At 44.5% G+C, this 27,400-nt stretch overlaps 1 protein-coding gene across 2 annotated transcripts in view; it reads left to right on the plus strand.

The window, feature by feature from the left end:
* Positions 1-27,400, plus strand: part of ATP8A2 (ATPase phospholipid transporting 8A2) — an 899,065-nt gene that overhangs the window by 375,762 nt on the left and 495,903 nt on the right. For both annotated transcript variants that reach the window (XM_040340493.1, XM_040340494.1), the window contains one exon: positions 22,885-23,057. In XM_040340493.1, coding sequence (XP_040196427.1) covers positions 22,885-23,057 — 173 coding nt within the window. The remainder of the gene's footprint in view (positions 1-22,884; positions 23,058-27,400) is intronic.

Here is a 27,400-nt window from a genome sequence, read left to right on the forward strand (position 1 = left end):
CTACGAAACGCTGCACCCCCTTCTTGTCAGTAGGTGCAGGCCAGTCTAGGATAGCAGAGACATTTTCAGAGTCCATCTTGTTCCCTTCAGGAGAGATTATCAGTCCCAGGAATCGGATGCTTCTTTGTTCAAATTCGCATTTTTCACCCTTCGCATATAGTCCGTGTTGGCGGAGTCAGCTCAGCACCCTCTTGACATGACCTCGGTGAGAATCTAAGGGAAAAGGAAAAAATCAGAATGTCATCTAGGTAAACAATCAAAAATATATCTAGGAAGTCTCTGAATATATCATTGACAAAATGTTGGAAGGTAGCCGGGGCATTGCATAGTCCAAAGGGCATCACTAGGTACTCATAGTGGCCGAATCAGGTGCGAAAGGCTGTCTTCCACTCATCCCCTTGACGGATGCAGACTAAATTGTAGGCCCCCCGTAGATCTAGTTTGGTAAAAATGGTTGCTGACCTTAATCTCTGAAATAGTTTGGGTACTAGAGGGAGGGGATATCGTTTTTTAACTGTAATTTTGTTGAGCTCCCGATAGTCCACACAAGGTCATAGGGAGTGATCCTTTTTCTCAACGGAAAATATTCCTGCTCCTGCTGGGGAGGTAGAGGGTCGGATGAACCTCTTTTTCAAGTTTTAGTGCTTCCTGTTCTCGTTCAGCGAGGGGGAAGATTCTACCGAAAGGGATTTCAGACCCGGGAAGCAGTTCAATTGGGCAATCATATGGCCGATGCGGGGGAAGAATGTCAGCCCCTCGCTTACTAAAGACATCCAGGAACTCATGGTAGGGTTCAGGTACAACTTGCCGCACTTCAGACTCAGAGTCCACACATAGTAGCGTTGTAGAAAAAGCTGGGGACCTTGGTAGGCAGTGTTCCTGGCAATAGGCTGAGTGGAAGTTGATTCTCCCTGTGGCCCAGTCAATTTGCGGATTATGCGCCTGCAGCCAGGGTAGGCCCAGAATAACAGGAAATAGCGGGGAAGAGATAACATCAAGGCTTAAGATTTCTTTATGTTGGGAGGAGGCCAACACGGGTAAGGGACATGTCTCTTGAGTCACAGGTCCAGACTCAGCTAGAAAAACAAAAAGTCCTTGTGCTTTAGGTCTCAAGGGAATACGTTGTTGTGTTGCAAAGGTTAGATCGATGAAGCAACTGCAGGCCCCGAAATCAATGATTTGCATAGGCTCTGGAGCGTCGGTGGCAGTAGTAACAGGAGCGGGCTGAACTGGAGTGAAGCCAACAGGTGCAGGGTAAGTAGGAGCTGGGATCCGGGGCATCATCCAGACTGGACGTGGCTGCTGGGCTGATCTTTCGGATCGTCGCTCATGGAGGCGACGGTCAATTTGAATGGCCAGTGTGATAAGGGCTTCCAGGGTATTTGGGACTCCGACACGTGCCAATTCATCTTTCAGACCTTCTGACAACCCCAAGCGGAACTGATGTCGCAGGGCTGCGTCATTCCACTGTGTGTCTGCACTCCAGCGTCTAAAGTCTGTAACATAATCTTCGGCCGTTCTGCGGCCTTGCAGGAGTGCATGAAGGGCAGCCTCTGCTGTGGTGGTTCGTTGTGGGTCATCGTATAATTCGGCCATCGTGCCGAAAAAGGCGGACATGGACTGTAACAATACATTGCTGAAAGTGGCAGCAGAGGAGGATCCATAATTGGGAGGCTATCGATCCACTCGTCACTCTGGGGGAACCGTAGTCTGTGGCTGGTTTGCAGTTTACCGCTGGGAAGTTTTATGGTATGAGCTGTGGAGAGTCGTATCGAGACGAATTGTTCCATCCAGTGTCCCTGAGGCATCACAAGGCCCTGGCTGGGTTGTAGCCAAACGTCTGAAAAGCTTGCCATCTGGTAAGCTGCTTACTATTTCTGTGGAGGGCTGACACTGATTGTATGCATGTCACCTGGTGGTTTAGAGGTTCGGAAGTATAACTTGATGTGCTAACTTCTATGGAGTCTTCACCTACAGTTCAATGAACAGTGTCAACCAGCTTTACCAACATTTAGTGCATTTGTTGGCTACTACAGACTTTTTGGGCTCAATCCATTATTTTTGTTTAAAACCATTATTGAGTTAAATTGTTTTTTGGCGCAGCTTTTTATTTTCTATCTGTAACAATACATCGTTCTTCTCCAACATCCGATGAGCCCAGGACTGGGGCTCACCCTGAAGCAGTGATATGATGAATCCTACTTTAGTGGTTTCAAGGGAGAAAGTTTGAGGTTGCAGGGCAAAGTACAGTTCACATGCGTTGCGGAAGGATCTAAATTTTCCTCTGTCACCTGAAAATCACTCTGGTGCTGGAACTCTGGGTTCGGGGGGCAGCATCACCACTGAGGGCGCTGCAGTGGCAGTCCCTGAGGCAGAAGATGCAGCAGTGCTTGCTGGTGTAGCTAGCATCTGTGCACGTTGTTCCAGATGCGTATAACCCTCCTGTAGCAATTTGACTGCTTGGGTAAGGGCTGAAAGGTGCTGACAGATGTCATCCATGGCCGACTTCCCACTTGCAGGCTCAGACATGGCTGCCTGATACTGTTACGTACCTGCCGGATGAGCCTGACGTGCAGTGGGAAGGCCTTCTCGTACAACCCCGGCTCAAGGGCCACCAATGTTGCAACAGTGGCCGCAAGAGCCTGGCGGTGTATGGGTGCCTGGTTCGTCTTTGTTCTTGTCAGTCCAGCTGGTGCAGCAGGAAACAGGAAGCAGCCCAGGACACTGAATACGTAGTCAGACAAGCCGGGTTTGGTAAAAGATGATCAGATGTAGGTATAAACGACAGGCAGAGAATGGTCAGGATACAGGCAAAGTTCGGCAACAGAATATCAAACAGTGTAGAGCTGAGCGTGGTCACAAGGCAGGGCGGGATCAGGGTAACAGAGAGTTATCGTAGTCAAACAAGCCGGGTCAAACACAGGAAACAGATCAGATCACAGGAAGTCACGGGAACAGGTATGCTGCTGAGGTGTTTAAATAGGGTAGCTTGTTGTCAATTACTGAACTCAGTCTGCACCATTACCCTTAAGTGGCAGATCCATGACAAGGAGACAGTTTGTCTGCGAAGGGCTGGAGAGCTGTACAATACCTGTAATGCGTTTCTGCAGGCAACAGTGAAGCATGGTGGAGGTTCCTTGGGGCTGCATTTCTGCAAATAGAATTGGAGATTTGGTCAGTTCCATGGTGTCTTCAATGTTGAGAAATCCAGGCAGATACTTATTCAACATGCCATACCATCAGGGAGGCGTGTTATTGGCCCCAAAGTGATTCTGCAGCAGGACAATGTCCTCACACATACATAATGTCATTAAGAACTATCTTCAGCGTAAAGGAGTCCTGGAAGTGATGTTTTGGCCCCCACAGAGCCTTGTTCTCAACATCATAGAGTCTGTCTGTGATTAAGAGACAGAATGATTTGAGGCAGCCTACATCTACAGAAGATCTGTCGTTAGTTCTCTAAGATGTTTGGCAAAAAACTACTTGCCAAGTTCCTTTAAAAACTGTGTGCAAGTGTACATAGAAAGATTGATGCTGTTTTAAGGCAAAGGGTGGGCACACCAAATATTGATGTGATTTGGATTTCTATTCCGTTCATTTTTTTTTTACTCATTTTGTTAATTGATACGGTATTAAAAAAAATATTAACACTGCCATTTCAGAAAGCTTTCTTAACTTACAGCCTTTTTCCCACCTGCCTAAAACTTTTGCACAGTACTGTATATGAAATTAATATTAACCCAAGGTCCACTTTAAACTAGGACTCTATGGGGTTTATTTACTAAAGGCAAATCCACTGTGCACTAGAAGTGCACTGCAAGTGCATTTGTAAGTGCAGTCGCTGTATATCTGAGGGGGACATGCAAGGAAAATAATAAACAGCATTTTTGCTTGCACATGATTGTATGATAAAATTTAGCAGAGCTTCCCCTCATTTCAGAACTTCCCTTCAGATCTACAGTGACTGCACTTCCAAGTGCACTTGCAGTGCACAGTGTATTTGCCTTTAGTAAATAAACCCCAAAGACTTCACTGGTATCTTTGCTTAAAACATTGATAAGCCATTTTCTCCTCCATGATGAATTACTACAAGAATGGCTTTTGCTTTTATAGTTATTGGTATACTTCTAAGAGAGAATTAACATGTAACAAAGTAATGAGGCCACCATCACAAATATACAGTGGTGCCCCCCATCCATGCGTCCGGCCCCCTAATCTACATGCATGGTGCTAGACGCATGAATTTGCCTGGGTCCATGGTCAGGTCTGTCTGCCACCCCCTCCCCCGACTGATGGAGCACAAGCCACCACTACAAATGATATTGGTGATATGTGGGCTTTGGTCATAAGGAATCGGTAGAGTTTTACCTTGATTTTATACATTTCTTTTGAAAAGATTGGCTGTGTTATCATAAAGATTGGGACTTTCTTAGTTGCGTATGCAGTCAACTAGTCTTTGCCACACACTACCACCTCCACCCAACGCTGTATCCTGACCTAGGCCAACAAGGCCCAGGCCTAAGGCAGCACTTTGCAGGGGGGCAGCACGGAAAGTGTCCCCGCCCGGCTTGCGCTACACTGTCAGTGTCGGTTCATAAACAGAAAGGGGTGTGGGCTTGACAGGAAGGGGTGGGTCATATTTAAATTAGGGGGGTGCCCGAGTTTAACCACTTAAGACCCGGACCAATATGCAGGTTAAGCACCTTGCCCCTTTTTGTGATTCGGTACTGCGTCGCTTTAACTGACAATTGTGCGGTCGTGCGACGTTGCTCCCAAACAAAATTGGCGTCCTTTTTTCCCCACAAATAGAGCTTTCTTTTGGTGGTATTTGACTACCTCTGCAGTTTTTATTTTTTGCGCTATAAACAAAAATGGAGCGACAATTTTGGAAAAATTCAATATTTTTTTCTTTTTGCTATAATAAATATCCCCCAAAAATATATAAAAAAAATTATTTTTCCTCAGTTTAGGCCGATACGTATTCTTCTACTTATTTTTGGTAAAAAAAAACGCAATGAGCGTTTATCGAATGGTTTGCACAAAATGTATAGCGTTTACAAAATATAGGGGATAGTTTTATTGCATTTTTATTAATAGTTTTTTTTTTTACTACTAATGGCCGCGATCAGCGATTTTTTTCGTGACTGCGACATTATGGCGGACACATCGAACACTTTTTACACATTTTGGGACCATTGTCATTTTCACAGCAAAAAGTGCTATAAAAATGCACTGATTACTGTGAAAATGACAATTGCAGTTTAGGAGTTAACCACTAGGGGGCGCTGAAGGGGTTAAGTGCGACCTCATATGTGTTTCCAACTGTAGGGGGGCGGGGCTGGACGTGTGACGTCAGTGATCGTCTCTCCCTATATCAGGGAACAGTCGATCATTGCCACAACGAAGAACAGGGAAGGTGTGTTTACACTCACCTCTCCCCATTCTTCAGCTCCGGTGACCAATCGCTGGACACCCGATTGCGGGACACCGGCGTCGATTGGGTCAGCGGGTGCCGCGGGCGCGGTCACGGAGCTTCGGACCCCATGGTTGGGCTTAAAGAGACACGTACAGGTATGTGATTGTGCCCAGCCGTGCCATTCCGTATATCGGCGTGAAGGGGTCCTTAAGTGGTTAATCAGGCTTAGGGCAGGACAAAACCTAAATGCACCACTGCCTCCACCCTGGCTTTTTTGTCCGTGGTAATGCCAAACAATTGTGCCATGTGCATCACATAGTATTCTCCATTAAAATAAAATAAAATTGGTTGACATAAAGCAATGGATGTGCCACAAACTGATTTTTAAAAGAAAGACCTCCCTGCTATGAACCAGATGAATTATGTAAATTCAACAGTTGACTGAACCCTCTGGCGTCAACCTAAACTAAGATGTCAGTTTTGAATGGACCCGCCCTTTAATGTATGTATGACCAAATTTGCTTACTTTGTTTGACAGCATGTTTACATTAGCTAAGAATTTTACTGATGCCACAGCTGCTGTCTCCTGTTTGTTATCATTTGTTTTTTCTTGCTAAATTGTTTACGTCATCATTAGTCAATTATTATGTTGTAATCTTCTGGCTTTTATAGATGCTTATTTCTGTCTTTTCGCCAATCCCCTGATTAAATTGATGATTAAATAAGTCCAGTATTATGCTAGATACACAGTGTGGTTTCATGTATTTACGTCTTTAGGAGTTTGAACTGCCGCATTGTTGCACCTGGGCCACAAATGGCACTGAAAAGGACAGAGAAGGAAGGAGAGCAGTCTGTGCCAGAGATATTTTAGTGTTCACATTTCCATATTCTCATCGGTGATCCCTTTTCACACTGCTCAAACACTTAGTAACACGTTAATTAGTTTGCATTCATTGTCCTGTAATCTTCACAGGCTTATTTAAATAAAAACTCAGATCTAAACTGAGTTTTTAAAGGAGAGGTTTGGGGTTGTTAAAAAAACAAACCTCACCTCCTATGCTGCAGTTCAGTTTTGTATCAGCTCTGAGCACAGAGCGGTGGTTGTCAGAGCACCAGGCTGGGGAGGGAGTGGTTGCAGATGGTTACGGCTCTCAGTCATTCGCTGTCCATCAGGCAGCTGGGTGAATCCCAACAATATGGTTGGGATCCTTCTAGAGCAGTGGTTCTTAACCTGGGTTCGATCGAACCCCAGGGGTTCGGTGAGTGAGTCTCGGGGGTTCGGCGTAGGTCCCACAGGGCCGCCGGTACAAGGCAGGGGTGGACGGGGTGTCCTGGGCGATACCATTTCCTATAGGAGGGGGGGCGCAGCCACAGGTGAAGCTCTGCCACGGCTGCGGTCGCCAGCGGCACTGTACAAATTGTGTGCCGAGTGCACTCCTGCATCCGGGACCGTCACCTCCCGGCTCCCTTTCCTGTCTACAGCAGCCTGTTTACTCCCCCTATGAAGGAGTCTCTTGATCCCTTCGAGCGGCGTGACGTCACTCCACTCATGGCCGGAAGGGGGGGACTCGGAGCGCTGCGCAGAGAGCTGTGTGTCGGCGCTGCCTGTGACGAGCTAGAGAGGCAAGGACTAGTCTCAAGGAGCCTGCCTGACTAGTGGAATTTGAACCTAGCAGACAGTGTGCTAAAAGACTACTGAACTTGTTTAAAAGTAAGTAGAACCTGTTAAGAGCATATCATTAAATGGCTGAATTGGGGGGGAGGGGAGGAGGCTGACTGAGGTGAGGTGACCAGCACTTTATTAATATAAAATGGCAGATAAAAAGAATGTGTTTGTGTTATTTTAAATGAGCCTTCTCTGACTAGCAAAAAATATATATATATATATATATATATATATATATATATATATATATATATATATATATATATATATATATATATATATATATAAATTGCAGCCTCACTATGCCATCACATGCAGCCTCTGTGCCATCAATTGTCGCCACTGTGCCCATCACATGCAGCCACTGTGCCCATCACACGCAACCACTGTGCCCATTACATGCAGCCACTGTGCCCATCAAACACAGCCACTGTGCCCATCAAACGCAGCCACTGTGCCCATCAAACGCAGCCACTGTGCCCATCAAACACAGTCACTGTGCCCATCACACGCAGCCACTGTGCCCATCACACGCAAAATCATATTTTATTTTTCCAATTAAGAAGGGTTCAGTGAATGTGCATATGAAACTGGTGGGGTTCAGTACCTCCAACAAGGTTAAGAACCACTGTTCTAGAGCCTGGAGTGGCTCTGTGACGTCAGCTGGCAGTGGGCTTTAGCCTGCTGTTGGCTGATTCTTGGGTCACAGGAGAGCACTCCTGTGACTCACAAGAGAAGTATGGACAAAAAAAAGCTTTGGCCATACTTTTCTTTTAATTGCTGATTATAAATTATAACCTAATAATTTTATTTCATTCGATAAAGCTGTTAGTACTGCTTACTGTACTGTATGTGCGGCTTTATTATAATTCAGTCTGTCTATTGAAGTTGTTTGAAGAAGAGTTACAAACATATATCATTTTCATGTCTCAAAGATATATCTATACCAGCAAGATTCTGTTTCTACATTAGTGTCAACCACTTCTTTTGGCACTTCTTTAGAATAGCAAAGTATAATACTGTCTCGAAACAAGATGCAGAAAGAAACTTGTTTCAATATCCAAAATAGACTGACATGCCATTCTATTTTGCAATTATAGTTACACAAAGAAAGATGAGTAAAGACAAACAAGGAGAAATGCACTAATAAGTGTTACGTTTCTGCAGAAAAAAAGGGGGGGGGGTAATTTCCTCTTCGGCCTCAAAATTCCAACAACCGATATTGTATCCATGGATCCCACATTTTATCAGCTTTGTTCTGTGTATTTTTAAGCATACATATGAGTTTGTCGTTCACCATAATTCCAGTTCAACTTATGCTTAACAGTCCCTGGAGACAGTTGACTGTTCCCACTTTCTTGTTATTACAATTGTGACAGCCAAATTTGTTTTAGAATGTTTAAGGATTTCTTTATCAAATCTCTAAAATAAGGCAGATTACAGTGATTTAGGTAGGTTGAACCCAGTCACAGAACAGATCCAGTTCAAGATTCTAATCCAAAAGCTAGGCATTACCACCAAATTTGGGCACTCTACGAGTGCAGTTGCCCTCGTTTTCCCCAGAGCTTAGTAAATGTGGTAAAACTCTGCTGATTTCCATCATTCAATCATGTGCAAGCTAAAATGCTGTTTGTTTGTTTTTTTTTGTTTTTCTTGCACCTGATTGGATATTCTTTAAAAAGTGAAGCTTACACCACATTAACCATTCTCTGAGGAAAATTTGTGCAACTGCTCTTGCAAAGCGCACAGTCTATTTTCCTTTAGTAAATCAACCCCAGTGTCTATCTGATAAGAGCCCTGATAGCATTAGGACATAGCCTGGGGATATAACTTCACAACCTTAAAGGGGTTGTAAAGACAAAAATATTTTCCTCTTAAATTAAAGTCTGACAGTAGCTGATAAAGTAAAAAGTAATGTTTTGCATTATAACTAGTTTGATACCTGTTGGAATCGAGCTGTTTTATTCACCTCCGTCACTCCTGAATCATTATTCTCACTGACTTCCTGGTTTGCGGTGCGCATTCTTTCTTGCTACATCACGGCCTAATGGGAACTACAGTTCCCATTAGGCTTAGCCTCCATGCCTGTGAGGGATAAGAGAGCATCTTCACGCAGGGCTGTAGTCATAGGGAGGGGGTGAGCACATTCTGCTTTCCACCATGCAAAACGGCTCAGATGCTGGTGGAAAGCAAGAAGAGGAGTGACAGGAAATGGCATTTTCAAACCTGGATTACTGTATTTTGGAGGTCAAAAGGAAAAACGAGGTAAGTGATATTTAAATGCTCTAGCTTACAGCAATCAATTGATCTAATAAAAAACAAACCTTTAGTGTTCCTTTAACAGACAGATGCATAATGCTTAGCAGAGTTCTCCTTTAACAAGCTAATCATACATGTCAGTGTTACTACCTCATTGTAACATTTTGGCCTAAAACCAAAGTTAATTGCCATCAGATTTCTAGTCTTTTATTCTCACTCTGTGTAGTGACTAATTTACAGTAAACTCATATAATTGTTTTCACACAGTTCCAGTAAGCGGAGGGAAAATTAGGCTTGAGGTTACGTTTTCCTTATTGAAAATGAGGTATCGTACATCAGGTCATTATTTAATCTTTAACAGGCCTCTAAACTTGTTACAAAAGCTTATATTATATGATAGAAGTAATTTAATTCAGAGCGCTGTATGTAAAAGTTCCTACATCTATACATGAGTTTTTGTTAGCTCTCTTATCTGCCATTTTGTATCAAAGTGGTACTGGGGACCGTGTTTTGAAATCGGTGGTTCCAATATGCTACTTCTCTTCTTTCAGAAGACGAAAAGGAAGTCGGCTGTAAAATGTAAACTACGTTTCCATAAACAATATCAGAAACTCATTTACCATAAACCAGCTTTAAACATTCATATTAAAGCAGAGTTCTACCCGAAAGTTTAAGGACTCCTGACCCCCTGACATGCCACATTTTAATTTTTTTTTGGGGAGAGAGCAGGTATCTAGTTTTGACAGGTACCCAGCTCCCACTTCTGCTAATGGTGCTGCAGCGCCGAGTGGAAGTTCTCCTCTCTCCCCCCGCTCTGCAATCTTCTGGGACATGTCACAGGTCCCAGAAGATTGGCTGACCATACAGAACTTGCAGCGTGACTCGCACCCGGCTGTGAAGCCGCAAGCTGTCACAGCCAGGTGCCCACACTTGCAATGCCAACACCGCGGAATGGAGAAGGAAAGAAGCAAGGCTTCGGGTGGCCGCATTGCTGGACAGTGGGAGAAGTTTAGGAGCCAGCTGTGTTGGAGTCCTGGGGTGGCTCACAGGCGTTTTCTGTCCCTGCTTAGTTGGGGGGGTCGCACTCCCAGAGCCTATACACATTGGGGGGAGAACAAGTGGGGTGATTCGTTGGTGGTCTGAAAGTTTTACATATAGGATTTCACAATTACATTTAGTTGTTCATCAATCAACATCCATTTGTGGAGTTTTCACTGTTTTATATATGGACTTTTCTGCACTTTATTGTATGGGCATTTAATTATGCACTTTATATGTTGTTTGATTCAATGATTTTTGATATGTGTTTATATTTCATGATTCAGCGCTGTGCTCTTATATATTGACAGAAATGGGTGAAACTCCACTTAAAGTTCTCTTTTAGGCTCCTTTTACACTAGCCGACTCTAAAGTTGCACGATTTTCAGTGTAACTTTGGGGTCCAAACTTGGACACTATCTGGCATTGAAGTTGTGTCAAAGTAGGATTAAAGTAGTGCAGGAACCCTTTCTGGAACAGCTCTCATAGAGATACATGGCATTTTACATGTGAAATAAGTATTGGGGTGGTTTTTGGATTACCCCCTATTTATTATAAATATTTATTAACTTATCTATTTCTATATTTAGCTAGTCTATCAAAGCTCTGAAAAAAGTTAGGTTGATGACATAACAATATTAGCTGTAAAAATAAATACACTGTTTATATAAGCAAGAGTCTCATTTATTTCCCAAGAAAATAGGAATGCTAACATAAAACACTAAAATAAAATATTGCAGAGAATATGAAACAAAAGAACATCAATTATACCGTATATACTCGAGTATAAGCCGACCCGAATATAAGCAGAGCCACCTAATTTTACCACAAAAAAATGGGAAAATGTATTGACTCGAGTATAAGCCTAGGGTGTCAAAAAGCAGAAAAAAGCATAAATTGAACCAAAAAGCCCCCCTTTCTCCAAAACATGTCTGGTTGTCCATTGAAGCAACCAACTGTACTGGTAATGACCAACAAACCTTAAAGAGCCTTTATGTAGTTTGGACTAATTTGGCCTGTAATATTATGCTGTATCTGAAACAAGTGTGTTCGAGTTACCACCTCCATGTAGTAATCATCTGCCTCAGAAGCAGGACACCCAGCCTGAAAAGGTCTCTGCAACCTCCAAATAATAAGTTAAATAATAAAGTTCACATATAACAGCTTTTACTCATCTAAAATGCATCTAAAAAGCGGTGCATATGCAAGAATTTAAAAAATAAATAGAAAAGTCTGGGTTCCCGATCAGTATTTTGTGCCGGTACACACAAATGCGCGCTAATACACGCATACACAAGCATGGGCATGAACAACAATGTCCGAATATGTCCAACATAAACGCCTGAAATTACGTCCAAAAATGCAGATGTTCAAACATCAGCGTGCAAGAGGTCTGAAATGCCGGTCAAATGGATGTGAGCTCAGTATAATCCTTTTATTTTTTTCTGAAAAAAATACTTTTGTCTTAGGCCTCGTACACACGACCAGTTTTCTCGGCAAAAACCAGCAAGAAAACTGCTTTTTGCCGAGAAAACTGTTCGTGTGTACGAGGCTTTCAGGTTTCTCGTCAGGAAATCTGGCCAGAATCTCGACGAGAAAAAAAGAGAACCTGCGCTCTTTTTCTCGTGAGATTCTTGTCGGCCTGTTTCCCAATGAGAAACCCGAGAGTGTGTATACTTACCTGTCACTGGGGAAACCCACGCATGCTCGAAATGACTTTGACGCATGCGCGGTAGCTTCCACAGCATAGGTAGGGTGAAGCAAGATGGCAGCGACGGCATGGAATGTGACGAGCGCATGCTCGTCGTACGCAATGACGTCACCGCGTTCTTGCCTTTTTAAGAGAACCACAGTTCTTCTGAAAAGGTCAGTGTGTACACTCGGGCGGCAAGAGATTCTTGCCCGTGTGTACAGGGCCTTGAAGTGTTTGTAAAGCCTAAACATTTTTTACTTTGCATTCCTTGCATTAAGGTTAAAATGTTTTAGGTGTTAGCACAAATGGTATCATAGGTAAAGTAGTTTAGCTTTGCACACAGGAATACATTGGATGTGACGTACACCGCATTATTCAAGGAGCTGATGACATCAATCATATATAAATTGACAAATACAAAAAAAAGTAAGGAATTTTAAAAAAGGTGGTAAGGGTCTTAAATGTACAGTATGCTTGAGTCCGGATTTAAACCAATGTTCAACAAAGATTGAAGTAATGTTGTCAATAAAATGATACTTGGAATAATGGTGAATGTGACCGATTACTGCTAGCTGTAATCAGTACTGGGACAGGACTCAAAGCTCAGAGCGAATAGACAGAACGTCACTACACACTTCTGATTTTTGTACATGTCAGCATGAAATGCTTTGTTGATCTTGCCCACATGTGAGTACCCATTTTTGTTAATAAAAGTATATTTTACAAAAACGGTATCACACTAGTTGGGATCCTTCTCTCCTGTATATGGGTTAATTACTGGAAGCACCACCAGGAGCACAGTGGGACAGAATATTACCAGAGTGCCGCACAGTGGCATACACTGTGAACGCTTTACACCCTAAGAGGGGGTGTAGGATTCGGTGAGTGTGGGCCATATAAGAGCACAGTTTGAGGTGGTCACTTGGCACAAAGCACTTTGAAATTTAGCATTTTGTGATATAGAGATCACATTAACTCACTTACTGTATATGGACTTTTAACATTTGTGCACTATTGGATGTTTTTGCATTTTCGAAATATTTATTATTTTATTTATATATATATATTTTTTTATATTTTCTACACATTTCTTGCCTCCTATTGCATGTATTGCAGGATGGCACATTGTTTCTAGGCACAGATGCACTTTATTATTTTTTACCACTAGGGTAATCGAATCAAAAGTTTTTACACATCCCTCTTATCAGATGTTATGCATTTATTAAGGTAGCGCCACTCCTACTTTCTAATCCTATTCAATCAATAATTCCACTCAAGTGGAATAAATACGTAGAGGCAGCTGCTTTATAAAATCCCTAGTTGGGCGTCAAACCCCATACACACATCTTTTACTGGCATTTTGTGTTTCTATTGCGTGGATTCATTTACACACTTTCCTGCATCTGTGTACATTTACACAGACTGCAGGACTCGACCCCGTCCCTGGCGCCGCTTCATTGGATTTGATTGACAGCAGCAGGAGCCAATGGCAAAATGTTCATGGGAAGAGGTAGATTCAAAGGAACCAATCCTCCCACATCCCCTGCCATCATTCAGTATGCCTATGAACGCATTATGCGATGCAAATTCACCGTCCCATAGGGACATTTAAACGTTACATTTTAATTCTTGCTGTGAGCATAGTCATTTATTTAGGCTTCACTAGCAATATTTGTAAATGTTGTAAAGAAATAATAGATTTTGTATATCATTTTAAGTGAAATGTTAACAAAAATGTGACCGCTGCAAAAAGAAGGTGATTTCCCAGTAATACAGCCTCAAACCTTATTTTTCTTAAGAGATAGTCACTTTAAATGGCTCATCTTCAAGATCTTTACTGTAAAACTTAATGAAGCCACACAGCATAGCTTCAAAATCATCTACAGTATATCTTGTCCTGTCGTCCCCACAAATACACACTTGTAGTTTCAATGGGATGGGTGAAGGAGTGGGGATCGGGAAGCATATTTCAGCTTATAGAGTGTAGAACAGCTATTAACATTCTCACCCAAAGTAGGGCAGCAAGATAGAGGCCACCCAAAGATGATACAGTATTTACATTTTTTATAGCTGTTGGTGACAAAATGGCTGTGATGAAAAATAGTTGTATTTCTCTTTCGTTCATAGACGGACACAGCATCCTTTGACCTTTGGGTTATGCTTCTTCCTACCAGGAGATTTTAGGCAGAATTCTTACAGCACTTTAGGTGTTAAAACTTTCCTTCATGCCGCTCCTCCCAGGGGGCGTGGCTCCCCCAGGCATAACCCACACCCTGCTCCAGCAGCTTCAGTTTGTTTCTGCCTAACCGTCAGGAGAGTCAGGCTCTCTCTGGAGTCCTGGACTCTGGAGTTTTTTCTTGCGAATTTTTTTTTTGCATCTTGCGAGTTTTTTCCTCGCTTTTTTATTTTATTTTTGAATCCTGCGATTCTTCTATCAACAGCCGACTGGGTGACAGGCTGGGTCCTCGACCCTTGAAGTCCCCCCAGGTTCGGCCTTCGAGCGTGTGCCGGCCCTCAGCTCCGCTTTGGGACGTCCGCGACAGGCCCCATTGCTCCAGGGGCGGCCGGGGAACTTCGGTTCTAGGGCACACATATGACCGGTCTCTATGGCCTTGTCACAGTGTGTCTGGCTGACGACCATGCCGTTCGCGGACGTTGGTCTGTCTGGGATACCTCCAGCCGGGTAGTCGCAGGACAGGTAAGTAGTGGCCCCTTACTCAGGTAAGTGGTCTGGCTGGAATGTTTTCCCTTGGGAGGTCGACTGAGGGTTTTTCCCTGCTTTCCTCTCTCCCTTATTCCTCTCCCTCCTTCCCCCTTTGGGTGACGGCTGTGCAGGGTTTTTTTTTCCCTGGGGCTCATATTTTTCACTCGGGTATGGCTGGGGCTGTTCTGTGTCGCTGCAGGGGACTGTGGTGGTCATTCTGGGCATTTTTGTGTGTGCTGTGTGCTGTTTTGGTGTACTGTCTTTTTTGGGTACACTGTCTTTTTAAAACTGCGCAATGGCGGCCATTTTGCCGGAGCCGCGCTTGTATTATTCGGCGGCCATTTTCTTGTGGCCGGCGCCGTTTTCAGCACTAGTTCGGCCTCTAGTGGCCGTTTCGGCGGGGAAAAAAGACCGCGAATCCTCTGAGGGGACAGACGCAGCGCTGCAGCTTCTCCTCAGCACACACTTGTCCTTCACAGACCGCGCTGTACCAGGGGGGTGGTGAGTCTCAGGGGGCCCCATACTGTGCTCTAGCGGCCGGGAGGTGACCTGTGGGGGACTTTTTTCCTGCCATTGGCAGTGGGGGTGACACGGCAGCTGCAATATGGAGCCTGAATCAGGCCCCTCATTCCTCACAATGCCGGAATTAACCCTTAGCGCCCCTTCCCCTGCCACATCTGTTGAGTCGGTGTCGGCTGTCCTGGAGTCTTTTCTCACCAGGTTTGAAGCTGCCAGTGCTCGGTTGGGGGGTAAAAAGCGCCCCCCCCCGGAGGCTGTTTCTGGGGATATCTCTGACGCAGAATCTGATAACGCTGTTGCTGCTTCTGGTTCTGTCATGTCAGAGGATGCGGGCTTAACCCACATGGACAGCGAGGATGACTCTGCTGCGGAGTCTGCTGACAAGGAATTTGTTGGAGCTCTTATTACTGCGGTACGTGAGACTATTCATTTAGAGGATGTGGCGGAGACACCAGCGGTGTCAGTCCCTTTTGGATTCCGCAAACCACCACGTTCCGCTAAGGTATTCCCTTGTGTTCCTTATTTGGACAATTTGTTGTATAAGGAATGGGATACACCGCAAAAGGCTTTTACTGTTCCTAAAAGCTTTGCTACCCGTTACCCCCTGGAGGAGGACTTTTTAAAAAAGTGGGTCACTCCTCCGTCGGTGGACCCTCCTGTGTCCAGACTGAGTAAGGCTACTACGTTGCCTGTGGAGGGGGCTCCTGCTTTCAAGGACCCCGCTGATAGGAGAGTGGAGGCCGTGGCCCGCTCCCTGTTCTCGGCGGTAAGGCCGGCTCTGGCCGGGGCCCTGATTGCTCAGACGCTAACTGAAAGGGCGAAGCTCCTGCTGCAGGATCTGGAGGTCCAGGGTGCTTCCGAGTCCTCTAGGGACCTGGCTGAGCAGTTGATTCAGGGTCAGAAGTTTCTCTGTGAGGCGGCTATGGATTCGATTCCTTTGCTTTCCAGGGCTTCTGTCTACGCAGTGGTTCTGCGCCGCCTTATATGGCTGAAGTGCTGGTCGGCTGACCAGTCCTCAAAAAAGGCCTTGGTGGATTTGCCCTTTAAGGGCGGACGGCTCTTTGGGGCATCCCTGGATGACATCATTAAGGATGCCACTGGAGGTAAGAGCACCTTGCTCCCTCAGTCGGGGAAGGGTAAGGAACCTCGCCGCAAGCAAGGTCCTACTTTTACTACCCCTAAGCGTTTTTTTCGTGCGCCCAGCGCGGCTGGAAAAGGTCCGCAAGGGGCAAAAGCCCCTGCTGCCGGGCGTAAGCGCCCCTGGTTTAACAAACCAAACAAGCCTGCGGACAAGCCTGCTTCCGCATGAAGGTCTGCCCCGCCCGGGTCTCGGGTGGGGGCCGGCTTCACGACTTCGCGGATCGGTGGAATTCTCTTCTGACCGACCGTTGGGTTTGCGAGGTGGTCGCCTCGGGGTACAAGATAGAGTTCCTCTCTTGTCCCCCAAACAGATTTTTTCCATCCAACCTCCAGCTTCCTCCGGATCGTCGGCTAGCCCTGTCCGGGGCTGTCCAGGATCTTCTGGACAGAGGGGTGGTTGTGCCGTTCCCTCGCTGGAACGGTTTCGGGGGTTCTACTCCAATCTGTTCATGGTTCCCAAGAAGGGAGGGGTTCGCCCTGTCCTGGACCTAAAGGCCCTCAACTCCTTTGTCAAGGTGCAGCGATTCAGGATGGAGTCGGTCCGTTCTATCATAGCGGCCCTCCACCAGGGGGACTTCATGGCGTCCTTGGACATCATGGACGCATACCTGCATGTCCCCGTTTGCACAAGCCACCAAAGGTATCTGCGTTTTGCGATCGGGGAGGACCACTATCAATTCGTGGCCCTCCCGTTCGGGCTGGCGTCGGCACCACGGGTGTTCACCAAGGTGCTCGCCCCGATCCTGGATCCCGAGGGATCGCTATCATGGGATACCTGGACGACCTTCTCCTGAGAGCTTCTTCAAGCTCAGAGTTAGAGGAGGACGTGTCCATCACGTGTCGGACTCTGCAGGAGTTCGGCTGGCTTCTGAATCTCAGAAAATCAGTGTTGGTTCCGTCCCAGAGGCTGGAACACCTGGGGCTGGTTTTGGATTCGGGGGAGGCAAAAGTGTTCCTCCCATCGGAAAAACTGCGGACCCTGCAATCTGCAGTGAGACAGTTGTCGACCCAGAAGTGGTCGTCTCTTCGCTTCTGCATGCGGGTTCTGGGTCTGATGGTGGCCTCCTTCGAGGCGGTTCCGTATGCTCAATTCCACACCAGGGTACTACAGAAGGAGATTCTGTCACGATGGGACAGGGTCCCATCTTCTCTGGATCGCCAGATTCGGTTGAGCCATCTGGCCAAGTCTTCCCTGGCATGGTGGCTGACGTCTCCGGTGCTTCGGTCCGGGAAGTCTTTTCTTCCGTGCCGCTGGACAGTGGTCACGACGGATGCCAGCCTCTTCGGCTGGGGGGGCGTCTGGGGCACCCAGTCAGCCCAGGGGCGCTGGACTCAGGAGGAGTCCCGCCTGCCGATCAATATCCTGGAGCTCTGAGCGATCAAGCTGTGCCTTGTCAGGTGGTCCCTGGAGCTGCAGGGCCGTCCTGTCAGGATCCAGTCCGACATCATCAGTCAATCATCAGGGCGGCACAAGGAGCTCGGCCGCGGCGACGGAGGTCGCTCACATACTTCGGTGGGCCGAAAGGTCCGTTCCGGCCCTGTCAGCGGTATACATTCCGGGAGTTCTGAATTGGCAAGCCGACTTCCTAAGTCGCACGACTCTGGATCAAGGGGAGTGGTCTCTCCACCCGGAGGTGTTTCAGATCCTGTGCCAAAAATGGGGCACTCCAGACGTGGACCTTCTGGCGTCCCGTCTCAATCGGAAGGTACCACGGTTTGTGGCCAGGTCAAGGGACCCATGGTCAGACGCGTCAGACGCGTTAGTGGCTCCCTGGGGTCAATATCACCTGATTTACGCCTTCCCTCCTCTAAGGCTCCTACCCCGCCTGCTGCGCAGGGTGGAAGCCGAAGGGATTCCAACGATCCTGATCGCCCCAGATTGGCCGTGTCGCTCTTGGTACGCGGACCTGGTACGTCTGGTGGCAGACGCCCCCTGGCGCCTGCCTCTGAGGGAAGATCTCCTGTCTCAGGGCCCGATCTTCCATCCTGCTTTACGGTCACTGGCTTTAACGGCGTGGCTGTTGAGAACCAGGTACTGAAGGACCGGGGCCTGTCGGGCCCGGTAATCTCTACCATGATGCGTGCACGGAAGTCCACTTCTCGAAAAATGTATCATCGTACATGGAAAGCATACATCTCTATGTGTGAGGAGATGAAGTGGCACCCCCGTACTTACGTGGTGTCCCGGATCCTGCTGTTCCTACAGCGGGGAGTGGACCAGGCTCTTGCCTTGAGCACGATCAAGAGTCAGATTTCTGCTCTGGCTGTTTATTTTCAGCGTCCCGTGGCAGCGCACGTTTGTGCAGGGGGTCCGGCATGTGGCCCCCCCGGTGCGCCCTCCGCTACCTTCTTGGGACTTGAACTTGGTCCTCTCGGCGCTTCAGCGTGCCCCCTTTGAGGACATTCGGGAGATCCCCTTGCTGACTTTGTCGCAGAAGGTGGTCTTTCTGGTAGCTATTACCTCTATCAGACGAGTGTCTGAACTTTCGGCCTTGTCTTGCAAGGCCCCCTACTTGGTCATCCATCAGGATAAGGCGGTGCTGCGCCCGCGACCTTCTTTTCTTCCGAAGGTCGTTTCGGCCTTTCACATTAACGAGGACATTGTTGTTCCATCATTATGTCCTCAGCCGAAGAACCCGAAGGAAGCCGTTTTACATTCTCTGGATGTGGTTCGGGCCCTTCGAGTTTACTTGTCGGCGACAGCTCCGTTCCAGAAGTCGGATTTGCTGTTCGTGTCTGTGTCCGGTCCCAGTAAGGGCCTGGCAGTCTCGTCGGCCACCATTTCCAGGTGGATCCGACAGGTTGTGCTTCAGGCCTACGCCCTGAAGGGGCGGGCGCCTCCCTTTCGGGTCACGGCACATTCGACCAGGGCGATTGGAGCCTCCTGGGCTTTCCGACACCAAGCCTCTGTGTTACAGGTGTGTAAGGCTGCGACCTGGTCGTCGGTCCACACTTTTTCAAAGTTTTATAAGGTGGATGTGAGTGCATCTTCTGATGCCTCATTCGGCCGCAGGGTGTTACAGGCGGCAGTTTAAGGTTGGAGTTCCTCCGTTGAGTAACTCCGGTTTTGTTTGGGGTGTAACCTGTTGTTTGCTGTGTTATCTTTCCCACCCCTCGTTTTTTTGACACTGCTTGGGGACGTCCCTAAGGTCAAAGGATGCTGTGTCCGTCTATGAACGAAAGAGAAAAAAGGATTTTTGTACTCACCGTAAAATCCATTTCTCTGAGTTCATAGACGGACACAGCACCCACCCCTCCTTGGTTTGTACTGCTTGTTACGAACTGAAGCTGCTGGAGCAGGGTGTGGGTTATGCCTGGGGGAGCCACGCCCCCTGGGAGGAGCGGCATGAAGGAAAGTTTTAACACCTTAAGTGCTGTAAGAATTCTGCCTAAAATCTCCTGGTAGGAAGAAGCATAACCCAAAGGTCAAAGGATGCTGTGTCCGTCTATGAACTCAGAGAAATGGATTTTACGGTGAGTACAAAAATCCTTTTATTTCCAACTTTTTTCAGCATACACCACCGACGTGCATTGATGTGAACTGAAACAATAGGCCACATGGATATTTGCATATTTGCCTTGTTTATGTGTTAGTAATACATTTAGCCATATGATGTAAACATGCCCTGTAGAAGTAATGCTATTAAAGCGGAACTATACCCAACTTGGATCCAGTGATGTGGCATCCCGGAGCTCACTTTTGGCCACTGACATCTTTGAGCAGACAACTTCTGTGTCTCGTTTTTTGGCTGCTTTCAATGTCCGAGTGGGAGCGACATCACTCCCGTGCATGCAGTCAGCTTTAACATTGCCAAAATTCTACAGTAAACTGTGCATATGCACCTCACTGTACAGGGGTTTGACAGGTAGTAAGTAACTCTAATGCAGACGTGACAAGGCATTTCTCTTCTGCAATAAAAAATCCTGCCTGTTCGCCTAGGTTCCACTTTAATAAACACCAAAGAGAAGAAAAAAATTAATGTGAATGTGATATTCATCACCAAACATGAACAGGTGATTAATCATTCTGTAATGCACCAAGAAAATTAAGCTACTGTGAATATTTTTTGATTGTCACATTTACTACTTTGTAAATATGCCATTAAGAACTTGCTTACAGGGAACCTAAATCACACACACACCTCTGTTCAGAAAATGAGATATTTGACACATATTTCATTTTGCTTTGAAATGTTCTTTTATAATTGGAAAAGTTCTCAGAGTTTCCTGTACTGGATGTCATCTGTGTGATGTCAACATTACTCCTCACTAGGCCACCTTCGTTCTAACTAAATTCTTTGTGATAAGATCCTAAACTTCTGACATGTTTTTTGATGATGTAAGAACAAATTCTTTTGCATAATCCAATTTTAGTGTCCCTTTAGCAGTTTTTCTACCAGTAATGTGTAAGCGCTTCATGAGTGAACTTTTACATCTTACAAGAGGTCTCGGAACACTAGATAAATCTTTAAAATATGGTGATTTGATTTCCAAAATTGACTGCACAGCTGGGACCACACAGGATCTTTCCTCCAGGATATTCCAGTACTTTGCCTGTCAACAAATTATACTCTTTTTACATGGATTTACAACAGTGTGCTACAGTGCCGTAACATAGGCTGCTTGGCAAAATTAAACTGTTTACACAGAGCATGGAAATTTCGAAGTTTCCCCAGTGCAAGGAAAACACAGAGAACAAAATTAGCACTGAGCGTTTTAAAGTGATCAAAAGAAAGCAAGTGAATGTGAAACTTTATCACTCAGGCTGACGGAATTGTGGATTTTAAAGGCTGAAATGTTGAAGGAATGATTATGGTCTAGACTTGTTATAACAGGAAATGGCAGAAAATCACTCAAGTCAAAAACAACAAACAGCAGTGCAGTTCTTATGTGTCTATCTGTCTATCCATCTGCATTCAAGTCATATCTTTTTGACTTTGAATACTAAGAGCGGCTTACTGTGTACAGGTGATCAGTTTTTGGACCATCTATGTCACTGCACCACTCCAAACCAACAGCTATAGCTTACATAATGAAGCTAATGACTGAAACTTGCCTGTAGATATTTTCCCTATTACTGACTTACCATACTTTGTTCAGCACTGTGTCTCTGTGCGAGATGGTCATTCTGGTAGAAGCAGAGGATTACGTTCTCATATCAGAATTTCCCCCCATGACTGATGAAAGGCAAAACGAGCAGCAGCAGGAGAGGTTAAGATGTCACAGATCCTCAAAATGGATGAAACAGAAAGGTAGCGTGGAGATGCTTGTCTGTACAGCTGTCCTAAGTACAGCTTCCTTTCCAGCAAGGACAACAGTGAGAAGCTCAGTAGTGACATAACCAAATTTCACTCCAAACCTCCTGAGACTGCCAGTCACACACAGCGGTGCCTTACTGTAGATATCTCACGCTGAAGATATACAGTTATAAGGCTCTAGGCAATGGCAGCGTTCTGCTGTATTTTAGGGGAAATTCAAGATAAAAGCACATTTTTGGGGTATTGCGTAGGCACAATTAATATTTCTAGATGTACACAATAAGATAGCAAAACAAAATGAGGTCCACATTATGTCATATAGCTACAGAGCCCTGTCCTTTCCCACTAAGCCCCACCATCACAACATATATGTGAATCAAGTGTCAAAAATGGCAACTGATATTGGTGTGAAAAAAAAAAATAATATACACCTGTGTGTGTGTGTATGTATGTATATATATATATATATATATATATATATATATATAACCCCACAGTGGCAGTGGCATAATAACAGGGATAGCAGTTGATTTGTCCATTGTCGGGAGGACCATAACCCTGTGAGCCCCAAGAATGGTTATCCCTTTCCTTGTCACGAGATTAACATCCTGATGAACTTATAAATCAGGAAAAATAATTGAATGCTTACATTGTTTTGTGCGACACATTTTTGATGGGTATTATTGATATTGAAGAAATGTTGCAAGGTCCTAGTCCATCTTTTATGTATAAAACATACGTTTTCCCACACACTGAACAACGCTGTTCATATTTTAGAACTGGACACTTGTAAAAGTAGATGTATTATTTCTTGCAAGGCCAGTTCCAAAACCCAGAAAGCAGGATTGGTCCTTGTTATGAACACAGTAAGCCGTCAAATGCACAGTACAAATATTGCAGATTTTTGCAGGTAATAATAATGTTTAGGGAGTAAAAATGAAAGTAGTTTCAATATACTTTCCACTATGATGAGGCAACTTCTGGAGTGTTGCCCCAGCTTCCTATTTGCTTACTAGGGAATCCCATGGAAAGTTCTAGGTATTCACTGGTCATCTCAGTGGTCTTTGAATTGGCCTTGGTACCCTTTTCTCAATTAATATTTATGTTCCAGCCCAGTAACAGGTATTTCACTTTTACTCTATCAAAATCAATTATGTGTAATTTAATTGACATTTCTGGATTTCTTTATAGGCAACACGAGAAACCTTAACAAACCACTGCAATAACCTGGGAGATTTACTTGGAAAGGAAAATGACCTGGCTCTCATCATTGATGGACAGACCCTAAAGTACGCTCTTTCATTTGAAGTCCGTCAGTGCTTCCTGGACTTGGCACTTTCCTGTAAGGCTGTCATCTGCTGCAGGTACACAGAATTCATTATTTTCTGCCACTGCCAGTGTGTATTCCAAAATTGCTTGTGTCTAGAGCTCTGGCTGTAAAAATCATAGTGTACCTTGTAAAACAGTTTGCTAGGCAAATGTGCAGCACAGATATGCTTGACATCCAAATCAGAAAGGAAAGAAAAAAGAATGTAACTGGAACATTTTATTATGAACAAAACAGAAACTTAAGATAATCTGAGCTGGAAAACTACAATGTAACCAGATGTTGATTTGTTTTATGTTTCCTGCTGTATTTTTATTTAAGATCTCTTGGACATGTTCCTTTTCTTGACAGCTAAGGTGCTGTGCCTTTTTTGTATGTTTTATTGTTGACTGTGATGGTTGACAGGAACGTTGCTAAACCGCCTTGTGTCATGGGGACCTTTTAAAGAAAATGGACAAGTCAGAAGGATGAAACTTACTAATTATGTATATTTTGACAGCTGCCTTTTGAAAATTGGCATTTTATTTGCTTTCAGTATATTCTTGGGAATAGAGCTTATTAGTACAACGTGTAAATACATACCTCTGTATTTGTTATAAAGGATTTCCAGGAAAAAGATAACCACTTTGCACCTCACCCACAGTTTTATAGCAAGGCCGCTATATTGCCACATACCATTTTTCTTATGGGGGGGGGGGGGTGCAAAAAAATGACCAGTCCTGGGTCGCAGGTGTGCTAGCTACGCTACTGGTATAAGATCCCCTCAATCCCATCTGCACCTGCCACACAAGGGGCCTGCCAGTTGACCCTTTGTATGAAGCTTTACCGGGGTATAGTGTACGCCAAGTACGATATATAGCTGAGACACTTTTTGAGATACATTTAAAAAGCAATTAGGAATAGATTGAATGACTTCCTCCCATTGTTCCCCTGTTAGGGACCCCAGGTCTTTTCCCCATAGGGTAGTTACTATGGTGGGATAGGTTTTTAGATATTCCTGTAATAGCATATGGTAACATTGGGAGATTATTTCCTTAGTTTTAGTACTGGGGTGTAGTAGGTGGAGAATAGGAGTGGGTGAGTGGGTGAGTGCACCTATTCCCTTGCGTCACCCTGTGCATGGCTTTACTGGAAATAGGAATCCAGCATGGTATGCGTCAATAAAAACCTGCTTTGCAGGTCAGAAAGGGCAGTTATTTTTCATTATGGAAGATGTGGGACATGTGAGTCACACCAAAGGCACACCATCTAGGCCCCTGTTGTAGCTTAGCATAGGATTGGTTGCCCCATATTGGACTGTATTCAGTGAATCTAAAGATCTGTTATGATACACTGTGAGCACACAGGCGTTTTAATGCAGAAGAGACATGCAGTGCATACCTACCTGTCTGCTTACTGCGATCCCCAGACTGTAATTGAGCTCAGCTCAGTCTACAGCCGCTAGATCAATCCTGTGTACCTGGTTTATTAGCTCCTTTGCACACACAAGAATGATATCATCCCACACCGACCAATAAAGATGGCTGAAACCTGACACACAGAAGAAGATGCTGTCCAGTTCTGGGCATCAGTCTTCAGGAAGGATGTGCTGGAACTGGAGAGAGTCCAGAGAAGGGCAACAAAGCTAATAAAGGGACTGGAGGACCTTAGTTTTGAGGAAAGATTACGAGCACTGAACTTATTCTCTCTGGAGTCGAGACGCATGCGAGGGGATATGATTTCAATGTACAAATACCATACTGGTGACCCCAGAATAGGGATAAATCTTTTCCTTGAATGGGAATTTAGAAAGGCATTCACTAAAATTAGAAGAGAAGCGGTTTAATCTTAAACTGCGTAGAGGGTTCTTTACTGTGAGAGCAGTGAGGATGTGGAATTCAATTCCACAAGCAGTCGTTTCAGCGGGGAGCAACGATAATTTAAAAAACTATTAGATAGACACCTAAACAACCATAACATACAGGGATATACAATGTAATACTGACATTAAAGCACACACACATTTTGGACTTGTGCCTTTTTTCAACCTCACCAACTATGTAACTCCCTGGCAAAGGAACATTGGAAAGGTGAATATCCTCCCTTTAGTTTATCTTTTACAGTGATCCAAGGGCTGTGGGAGGTCTGAAACCTTACCAGAATTAGGCTATGCTGAGGGATGGTTGGGGTCAACATTTCTTTCCTTTGCAACAAATAGTCTGTCTCAACTTTTCAAGGAAGTCAGATGTACAGATCTGACAAGACCATCATAAAACACCTGTATCGGCTGGCACAGTTATGGGAATAAATATCTGCCTTGATCACATTTATGCACATGGAAAGAGATGAAGGAAACGCATACAGATACTTCTTGCTAGGGACAGACTGAGACTCAGGGGCCCTCCAGAGATAGTTAAGTCTGGTGGCTCACCTCCCCAAACTCAGATTTTTAACACATAACAACTACAGTCTTCTCTCAGCAACATTGCCTTTATTTCTGATACCACAAATTATTACAAAGTGCTTTGCAAAGTATTTATAACACAATCATACAAATTACCTTGTCTGATTTTTACATATTTGTGCTCAATTAACCAACATCCAAAATTTATTTAAAATTGAAGGAACAGTTGACTTCAAAAACCACATACATAAACAATTAAGAGTTGTTCAAGCAAGTGTCACTAAGTATAAAGAATATGATGACTAATAGTACAGAATATAAATTTTACCCACTCCTCAAGCTGTTGAAATGAAAACTATAGGCAAAACTTTTTTTTTTTTTAAATTTTGGATATAGCAAGGGAAGGTTATATTCCTGGTCAGATTTTTTTTCGCCATCTGTATCCCATTGCGTTAATTTCCATACATTTCCTGTCCTATAGCCAGGAAGTGTGAGAAAATCCCCCAAGTCACACCAGAACTAGTGTCCCCATTGGAAGATTTCCCTCACTATTACTTCTCTGGGGACAAACTTTGGGTAATTTATTTTAATTTCACTTTTAATGATAATGGTAAACAGGACAAATAGAGAGGATTAACATCCTTAACGAGGGCACAGACAGGTGTTCTAATCAAACTCCACTTTATCCAAAACCAAACAAAAAAATTGCCGTTAGTTATACTTTAATTCTGTAGACTATAGCATTATCTCTCTAGTGAGAATAAAGGATATTATCAGACTAGGCAGGATTCTGATAATGGCCAATGTAACAAGCTGAAATCATTGTTTTTTCCAGTCCTCGAGATACTGACCTTAGTTGTGTATTAAGCATGTTTAGAAAGTTTTTGGGCTCTTTGACTGTACCCACAATATTTTAAACTAAAATGTAGACCTTTAATTCCTTTGTAATATCTTTAGGATGTAGTTATTTATTTCTTTGTTAACCTTTAATCAAAGATGATAAACAGCGTTATTGGTTTGCTCCACCACCTAGTATCACCAATTTTCCTAAGTCTAGGAATCTTTTCATGATCATGATCTTAAAAGCAGGCCTGGTCCGAACTGAACACCATTTGTATGACTCTGAGAAAGTAAAAATGATTTACTATAGTGGCACACCTTGTGACATCGCTAATTGCTAGATTAAGAAAGTGAACGTAGGATCACATGTAGACTGAATTGCATGACATTCTTTTAATGTGGGCCTGTACTCAATTATAGCCCCCACTTAGGTTTGCAGCACCATCAAATGAGCCACCAGTAATGGTAACAAAACTCAAGGAGAACTTTTCCAACTTCTCTTTCAAAATACTAAACATGTTTTCTCCAGCTGTGCTAATAACACTGAGCAAAGGGAAAAGTCTCTCCTGTATAGTTCCCTCTTTGACACATAACATATGAAGTATGCTGAATTGCTCTTTCACTACAAAATCCTGTGTATTGTCCATTTGACAACTTCTCTAACATCCTGGCCTACTTTTTGTTCACCATGCTGCCCTTGATGGCGATCAACTGAAGTTTTATTTGGTGGGGTGACACTATGTTTAGCAGGCTATGATGGCTGGATGGGGCAGATTTGGGTGACACCATGTTTTACTGCACCAGGTGACATCAACCTTGGTGACGCCACTGAGTGAATTGCCAATGTTGCTGTGTGCAGCGAGAAATGATTGGAATGACATAGCTGGGGGTTAAACAACTGTCACAGAGGCAGGTATGCTATTGACAGTAATGACGACTACAATGACAGATAGAAATGTGTCAATAATGGAAGTCCCCTACTTGGTAGTTTTTCATTTATTTTTCAGCCACATTTTCCAAGCCTGCCTGTCCCTCTTTCTACAATGTAGCATCTTATTTTAGAGGAAACATTACCCATTAAACTATGTTTTCTAAACTAATCCTTGTTTTTTTGAGAACCATCAGGGGCACACATATACATGAGATTTGTGCCTGAC

The sequence above is a fragment of the Rana temporaria genome, chromosome 2, assembly GCF_905171775.1.
Source record: "Rana temporaria chromosome 2, aRanTem1.1, whole genome shotgun sequence".
In the NCBI taxonomy this organism is placed as follows: Eukaryota; Metazoa; Chordata; class Amphibia; order Anura; family Ranidae; genus Rana; species Rana temporaria.